The 8,900-nt window shown below is 39.1% G+C and overlaps 1 protein-coding gene across 1 annotated transcript; it reads right to left on the minus strand.

Moving 5' to 3' along the window:
* Window positions 1-666: 666 nt before the first annotated feature.
* Window positions 667-6,241, minus strand: LOC124696096 (ankyrin repeat domain-containing protein 65-like). Its single transcript, XM_047228872.1, has 8 exons — window positions 5,806-6,241; window positions 5,489-5,623; window positions 4,759-4,898; window positions 3,607-3,696; window positions 3,332-3,454; window positions 2,458-2,607; window positions 1,301-1,387; window positions 667-1,061 (listed from the first exon to the last, which is right to left on the minus strand). Exons 1-8 carry the CDS (start codon window positions 6,239-6,241, stop codon window positions 1,050-1,052), a joined length of 1,173 nt encoding a protein of 390 aa, XP_047084828.1. The 3' UTR covers window positions 667-1,049.
* Between the last annotated feature and the right edge of the window lie 2,659 nt (window positions 6,242-8,900).

An 8,900-nucleotide genomic window follows, 5' to 3' on the forward strand; every position in this document is an offset into this window, starting at 1 on the left:
AAACCTTCTCATGATTGGATACTGGTTTCCCAACAATTTTGCATAACATTCCAGGAACACTCGGCATCATTACACCATACCATTTACTATTGGGCAATCATTAATCTATCTGCCACTCCACCTCCCAATCTCTAGAGAAGTACAAGTGTTTCCCATTTGCTTGGGCAGGTAGCATCTCGTGCATCTGAACATACTGTGGCTTTCAAGTGCAATGACAGGTCAGCAGTTAGCACATGAGACACGTATGCTTGTACCCAGCGATTCTGTTCAGCCATTATTGATTCTGATTAATGGAATGAACGTGCTCCATCTCAAGGGAAAAAATCCTTGACAATTGATGCCCAAGTTTACAACTTTACATGCCATTTCCATGCTGTGAGCCAGAAATTTTATTAATTGGATCCACCCTTGGGCAATACAAGGTGGTGAGCACATGTACATACTAAACGCAAGTTGTTCACAGATTTTTTGTAACATAACAAAGAACATGCAATACTCATTACAACGTAGTCCCACAAATGATGTGAACCTAGAGCATCAGGGTAACTTGCAACAGAAGATGGCCAGACGGCTTGAAAGAAATAGGGTTTGTTGAGCAGGCGAACAGAGATATACTGGAAGAGGAACTTTAGACAAGAAATAGAGTAATTTACCATCTCCCTTCATTTGAACCACGTAAGGATCATCCATTTATAAAGACTACTTAGACATCCTAACTGAATCCAAGTTACAGATTGACAAGACTCACCTAGAAATGATTCAACCACAACCAGAATGCCTAATAGACTACCGACACATATGAAATCCACTTGCTAATTCCACGGAGTATATCTCTAAGCCAAATCCAAAACCATTCTTCTACTATTCTTCATGGATATCATATAGGTGTCAACTTCTCCCTCGTAGCCTTGTAATCTGGCTCTAGTATTAATCGCATCCTGCCCCTACACGTATATGCTGTTGCTACTGCTGCTGCATGGCCTCCTATGTCCACAACAATTAAATGTATGGCACAGTTCGTTCTGGCCCTGATCCAACTGCATCATGGATCAAAGCATGCACTACAAGAGATTACAGAAATATCAACGTAACAGGATGGGGTTAGAGACATTAGCATATCTGCAATCTCTATCAACTTGGCGACATTAACATATCTGCGAAGTGTGCAGAAAGTCTAATTGCCATAGCACATGCTATTCCAAGAAGGAAACAGACAAACAAGATAGCATGCCTTAGGACCTTCAAATTTTCTGAGAGATCAATAAGTCCATAAACTTTAAAAGGCAAGATTAGTAATTACCTCTCTATAAATGTGTGCTGCAGCATAATAGTTCCCATTCTTGAACGCTTCGTGCGCTCTAGATTTTGCACTAGCAAGCATCACTTTCTGAAACATTGAGAACACTCAAATGATATAAGATTCAGTGCCACACCTAATCTCTTCCCAAGTGTAATAACTACTTTCTCTAAATCAATGCAATATTTCATCTCATTGAAAATTAATTAATATTAAACCTCATGTCTCCTGGTTTCTCCATAAAAAATAATAATAATAAACGTACTGTCCGCAGTTAGCAGAACTTTTTTATTTGTTTCAACTTCCACATGTTTCTGCTGTCCTCCCAATCTACATAGCTGACAGAAGTTAGTCTGATTTGTTTCTGATACAATTTTTTCATGTGCATTATCTAAATTGCTGATGACCACATCTTGCATCCTCTATAGAATCCCTAAGAACAACAACAAAGACTTCAGTAACAAATAAGTTGAGATAGGCTGCCTTTGCAGAATCCTCGCTGACCAGAATCTCATCAGTAAAAACTATTATTTCCTCTTCCCAATTTATTATACATTATTTTACCTTAGTCCTTAAATGCGCATCTCTACCAAATTGATTCGATCAATTGGAAATAACCCAGGCTAGATTACTCCTTACAAGAATCAAAGGAGTTGATAACACATAACTGTCGTCTTGCTGATACACAAAGGGGTAACTATAAATCACTATCCATGTTGCATACTACAAACTTAGCATGCAAGTGTCACCAAAGGTCATGTCAGGAAGACTTCAATTGACAAGTTTAACAGAACAGATAAAGGTAAATATTGAAACTGCTTTCACCAAAATCTTATTGCCCCCAAATGATTTAGCATGCAACACATGTGACATATTTTCGTTTCACCGACTCATAGCTAAAAAGCATAAGGCAATATGATTGGCATACTTAACAATCACGATAAAGTTAACTCTTAGCCACCAATTTTAGTTCACAATTACAAAATTCAACAGAGGAAGAATGGACAATGAAGTGTGGTTTCAAGTGCTTTTCTCAAATAAGAACAATGAATTTCAAAAACCTCACACTAGGGAGACCTCTATCAAAAATCTAACAGCCAATGCACACAGTTGCACATTCAACCATTTAAATAAATATAATAATGGTGTTCTAAATATACCTTTGCTGGGCGCACTGATTTTACATGACTAATGATTCCATCAACGCTCCAGTCACGAACACTAGGAATACGAGAAGTGACAGGAAACAGAATCTCAACATTTTCACGTCTACCAGAACGAGCAGCAATTTCTATAGGAGCACGTCCTAGCTGCCAAGATAACAAGCAGGATTAACTTAACATCGAAAACAGAAAATGACAAATCTGCAGCATGCAAGGTATATGAACAAGTGCTGAGCACATAGATATGGTATAAGATCAAATATATTCTAGAGTTTTGCATAACGTTAACTGTTACAAAAACCAAGTAGTGTCTCCTTTTGTTGTCAAGGACAGCAACCACAACTCAATAATAACATTGTTATTATAATCGGTCATATATAACAATACTATCCCAAAAACTTGTAGGATGAATCCAATAAAGAGTAATCTTCCTGACATTTGCAATTTCTGCTTCATTTTATCCTCCAAACTGTTAAGAGCAACTGTTATATTTTCATCCAACAACCCAAAAGAGTTATTTGCGAGTTTAACTGTAACTTTTTTTTGTTCAAAGGTAAACTCTAAAGGATGTTCTCCAATCTAGTAGATAGTCTAGAGCCATCACATGTATCTCTAAATAATAACATAATAGGATACTGAATGTGATATGTAGCTTCACTGTTTCATTCATGTAAGAAACAATATTTTTCTATTGCACCCTACTAGAGTGAACCTTAAATAGCCAAAAACACACACTAAAAAACAGTATGTCAAATTTATTAAGATATGTTTCTTGAAGTTCACAATTTGAAACACTGAACAGTTTACTAGACTATCTCATGTTAGGTACGGACGAAAGCGTTCATATAACAGCAAGGTGCCGGCAGCTTACACTGTCAGGAATATTAGCATCTGCGCCAGCCAGAACTAAGCACTTAAGGATATCAGTTGAGCCAGCGGTGGCCGCGATCATTAAGGGTGACTCTTTACAAGCACCATCAACATCAGCACCGGCCTAACAAATAAAAGCCTGGTTATATGATTCACAGAACACAGATGTAAACTGTGTCATAATTATTTGAGGAAAATTACAGAAAGTCAATGCGGTAACGTCCTCTCTTTATATTATTACAACCATGTGTAAGTTGATGTATGAAGATGACATGCCTCAAGCAGGAGCTTCACGCACTTCAGTGAGCACATAGCAGTAGCAATAAAAAGAGCTGTATAACCAGCACCACCCAAAGCTATCTTGTGCTGTTAAGAAAATTAGAAATTAGAAATCATGTCTAGCTACAACCGGCATACAACTTAAAGGACGGTAAGGGTCAAGACCTATTTATAGGATAGATAGCAGATATAAACCTACTGTGAGTAAAAACTTTTTGTCAAAATAATGAAATAACAAATTTAGCGTACACAAACATTGCAAAAGTAAACAGAATAGCTTCTTATATTATTTATGGAAGTTTGATGAATCCCATCATCCGTCTAGGAAGTCCGTGACCACTTCTAAAATGCATATGAAAGAAAAGCAGATAAAAGGACAAGAATGAGTTTCCAGCGCACCAAATTCATGGCCATACAAGAGGCAAAATTAGATCTTAACAACAATTGTGCATTGATGATCGAGCACTAATAAGCTGCAAATCAAGATCTTACACATCAATACAGTAGAGTGATGCTGCATTAAGACATTACTAAGCACGTTGGACTCGAATAGTCAGACTGTATCATGCAAGGATGGTAGAAACCGAAAGCATTAAGTACAATTTATACAGTTAGATTAGATTATGCATAGATAATGCCGAATGGTGCTCGGGAGCATCTGCTCCCTTTTGAAACTAACATTTTTCGTTCTTCAACCACATTCCGAAATATTCTCACATGTAGATTTCATGTTTCCTGAAAACCTGTACAGTCGAGTCTCTAGACCCCACTTACCTAAAAAGGTCTCTAGACTCCGCCTGGTCGCTGGTGGAACGTGTGCAGTGAAACAGGAAAATTCATCGCTCAAAAGAAGATTACAAGTTGATCATTAGATCAGAGAAAATGGGTTCGTTTGAAAAAAGAGCTCATGTTATCAAGACAATATTAATGAGACTATGATTTGAAAACTGGAGCAGGTGAAGAGTAGGGCTCCACCTTATTACAGCTTAAAGCTAAAGGAATAAAAACACAAGTGTGATACGACAAAGCCAGTCACATGAAAAAACTCAAATAGGTTAAAGATGATGTAGAGGGAAACTATAAAATGATTAAGAAACTATTATTGTGGATTGGCAAGTTCAGAAAAGTAATAGGTGGGAGTGACCTTACGTCTGCATGGTGGTCCAGCAAAACCTTCATAATATCATCCCTCCCATGACGGGCAGCAATATGCAGAGCTGTCCCACCAAGGTTTAATGCATCAACATAAGCTCCTTTGGAGAGTAAGAGCTCCACAATTTCACAGCTTCCTGCATAAAAGAGACAGGATATATCTTTAGTCCACTATAGATTCTTTGTTCTTTGTTGCAAGTCCTTGTATGTGCAGCGATTTTCCGTCGCCATCCTATCTAACACGCGTTAAGACACTTCAAATAAGAAACAAATCTAGAACTCTAAATTAGAAGACATACTACTGAAATACAGAGTCAATAAATCATAATTATGGCTTGTGAATTGGTAGAGTATGCAGAATTTGGAAAGATTTTTTCAACCTCTCAGACTTGGCTAAAATAAATTAACAATGTAGTTCGGAAATAATGGCCTGCTAGTTATTTTCTGCCATTTATTTTATATCTGCATGATACGAGGTCTACGGGGAAGAAGGAAATAACGTCCGCATACAGCCAGCACCTTTACTCTTTTTCTTCAGACATTTGCCAGTATACATAAGTAATGTCCACTCAGAAATTTTTGCTCCATGTCTCACTGATATATGAGTCCTCACTCAGTATAAATGTAGAAACAGAATACTTAATTAGGAAGGATAGGTATGTCCAATAGATGCTCTTTTTGAGGGATGTGCAATAGTAGATACTTATGGCGTAGAGATCAATCCTACCTTCTTCTCCGACAGCAAGATGGAGAGGAGGAGTGCCACTGTCGTTGACCTTGTGTACATCAGCACCTTGATCAAGAAAGTAACGCACCAAATCCACATTCTGACGACCAATCGCAAAGGTCAGAGGTGTTCCGCCTGCCAGGGACACCAAAGCAGAGAGGGATAGCAGACATTCAGCCCACTGAAGCAGAGAGGGATAGCAGTTTTTCTTGGCGTGGGCGTACGCAGTTTTTTTTTTTTTTTTTTTTTGAGACTGAGAGTGAAAGCAACTTTTATTAAGCAGGGAAGGGCGAGGGGTTGAACAGAAGGTATCGCACCGAACGGGCCGACATCGTCGACATCCATCCGGAGGTCCTCGACCAGGTAGCGGCACACGGGGAGGCTGCCGCCGAGGACGGCGGAATGCAGCAGGCCATTGCCGTAGCCGTCCCTGACCGCCCCCAGCATCTCGGCGAGGCGACGGCCTTCCGCCCCCCTGCCCACCACCCTCGCGCCCCCTGAAACGCGGAACGGATCGGCACCCAAAATCAGCCACGGAAACATAGGGGAACCGGGAAAGTGAAGGACATAATCGCCGGCGGAGGCAGGTAAGTACTCCGTACTCTTGACGAAGCGGAGATCGCCGTCGAAGGCCGCCTTGAGGAAGGCCAAGTCGAAGGTAGGGTTGGAAGAGAATCGGCTGGGTTCGCAGGGAGGGAGGCCGCCGCGGCGCTCGAAGGCGGCGGGAGGGAAGAGAGGCGGATGCGGCGCCATGGCGACGCGGCTGGTGGTGGTGGCAGGTAGGGTTTTAGCCCGGGGTTGGAGACGGTGAGGAGGAGGGAGGCCGGGGAGGACGACGCGTGCGGGGACAGGAAATGGAAGATGGAAATGAAAGGCGAACTGGTAATACAGTAATTTGCAGGGAAATTTCAAATGGACGCCGATGTACACATAACCTTTTATTTGTAAACACTTAAAATTCGTGTTTAAAAGTTTTTAGAAAATTTGAATGAAATATTACCGATAGGTAATAATGTATACTACAATGGTGTAAAATCTCAATACAAACTACTTTGTATTCTAGATTACACAAAAATAACAACTTTTAATTTTTTTTATAATGAATAGTGCATATTTCAAGACTATAAAATTTGTTAGACTTTGTCAATTTCGTGTGGCCTAGAATACAAACTAGTTTGCATTGAGATTTTACACCATTGACGTACTCCCTCCAATTCGTATCACTTGAGGCTAATATAGAGTAGTTGTAAATACATCCATTTTAGCATCATGTAATATTGATCGGAGGGAGTACATCATTGACCATCTATAGAATTTGTTTTAATTTTTTTAAACTTTTAAAAATAAAATTTAAAAGTTTAAAAATAAAGAGCTACATGTTATTCGGCCTCCAAAATGCCACACTCGTAATTTGCATCATTTTTTTGTTGCAAGAACGGAATGGACATGATTTTTTTTTGAGAATACGGTGTAGACATGGTATTCGACCATCTAGGTGCATCTATTATGAAAATTGTACTCCTCCATCTAAAAATAAGTATCTTGATTTTTCTAGATACATATATATGGGAGTGGTGTTTTGGAACATGGGTGCATATACTCCCTATATTTTGAAATGCATCTTACACATATTTTAAATTTCAAAAAAATTGAAACAAAAAATTGGTACGTACATCTTCACGTGCTACGCGCTCACAAAGTCGTTTCATAAAAAATCGATTTATCATGTGACGTGTGTAAAAAAGACAAAATTCAGTGCTAAAAATAATGGTTTTCACATGATAAAGTTTCTCCTTTATACATAGACCACACAAAAAATTATTTTTTCGTGAAACTTGACGAATGCACATACATAATGAAGATGTACATGTAAAATTTTTTGTCCAAATTTTTCGACATTTCTAAATATATTTTTTTGGTAGAGGGAGCATACGCACCTGGGAGCCGAATTGAATTTCCGCATATATATCTATAACTAAATTGTGTCTAGATACACAAAACTCAGACACCTATTTTTAGACAGAGGTAGTATTTCATTTTCATTTGAAAATGTTGAATCCATTTAGACATTATATGTCCGCCCATAAAGTTTGTGGGATGGTCTTACCTTCTCCCTTCCACCCCCCTCTTCGATACCTCTTTTATTGAGGACTAGGGTACAATAGATGGGGATCTATAGCTCGTGATTCCGATGGGGATGTTCTTTTTTGCTGTTGTTGGAAGCTGTGACCATGCATGTCGAGGCCATCTCCCTGCTAAAAGCAGGTGAGTTGGCTAAGCATTTTGGCATGGGATGAATCATCCTCTCGACGCATTGTTTGAACATGCAACATACGGAAATATTCGATGCGTAAGACAGATCACCAAGGCGAATTCTCTTCAAAGAGGCAAGATATCTTGTGGGTTTAGGGTTTATCGAGCACCAAGTAGTTTTTAAACCTTGTTCTCGTAATAATCCAGCGAATGTGCTGACGAATTTTGGTGCTAGGGAGATCTTTGGCAACCACGTTGTGTGGTTGATGGATCTTCCGAATGATATAACCCATGCATTGTCCAACGATGTGGTCGAGACGAGAAGTTAATGGAGCGCAAGGTGTTCCAGGAAAAAAAAAAAAAAAAGAGGTACTACTATGGAGGATCATAAGGGATAATGCTAGTCTATCCCTAAACCTTGGAAACCCCAAATGAGTCGTTTGTTACACGCTAACATTGGACCATGGCTAACCATAACAATCCTCACAAAAACCTAAGATGTTTGTGTATATCCAATATTTTTGTGGGTTGTGCATGTCCAATTCACTACCCTAACCAAGTGTTTTCTAGGGTTTGAGATGGAAGAAGAGTGTTGGGTGAAGATAGGAGTTTCACCAAATACCTATAGGGATTATTCCCCTATAATCGCTGTTAATACACTTACAGCAAACAAGGCCTAAAAGGAGTTACTATTTACTCTTGTCGATGTGCTCTTGTTACATTTTGCCATCCCAACTATCTTTGATAGTCAGCGAAGGAAAATTCACGAACTCATTTTGCAATGTTATTATTTTATAAAAAAATGCAGCTTAACTATTAGATCATGAGCGGAGAGTAATGACAGAATGATGTATAGTACCCTTCATTTGTTTGGGGCTCATGTTGTTATAGAGGCAACTGTAAATTTTGTAGTGAAGAGGCTTCGCCATTGCTTCATCGTTTGGTTTATCTGCATTTTTCATGAACTAGTGGCATAATTATTCGTCATCAATGCTTCACCACATGTTAGAAGATCGCATGTTCCATGAAACTTTGGGAGCTTCCAAAGGTTCAGTCATTTTGTCGTTCTGAAATTGAAGCTCTACCACCTCCAGCATCACCATCAACAACAGAAGATACACATAACAAAACTTTAACAAAGAACAACACCATTACATCT

This window comes from Lolium rigidum, chromosome 3 (genome assembly GCF_022539505.1).
Source record: "Lolium rigidum isolate FL_2022 chromosome 3, APGP_CSIRO_Lrig_0.1, whole genome shotgun sequence".
Taxonomy (NCBI): domain Eukaryota; kingdom Viridiplantae; phylum Streptophyta; class Magnoliopsida; order Poales; family Poaceae; genus Lolium; species Lolium rigidum.

Coding starts and splice junctions, on each gene's coding strand:
- LOC124696096 (XM_047228872.1), bottom strand. CDS start 6,241: ATGGCGCCGCATCCGCCTCTCTTCCCTCCCGCCGCCTTCGAGCGCCGC. Junction 4,899..5,488: donor TCTTGCTGTCGGAGAAGAAG/GTAGGATTGATC, acceptor TCTTTTATGCAG/GAAGCTGTGAAATTGTGGAG. Junction 3,455..3,606: donor GCGTGAAGCTCCTGCTTGAG/GCATGTCATCTT, acceptor TTTATTTGTTAG/GCCGGTGCTGATGTTGATGG.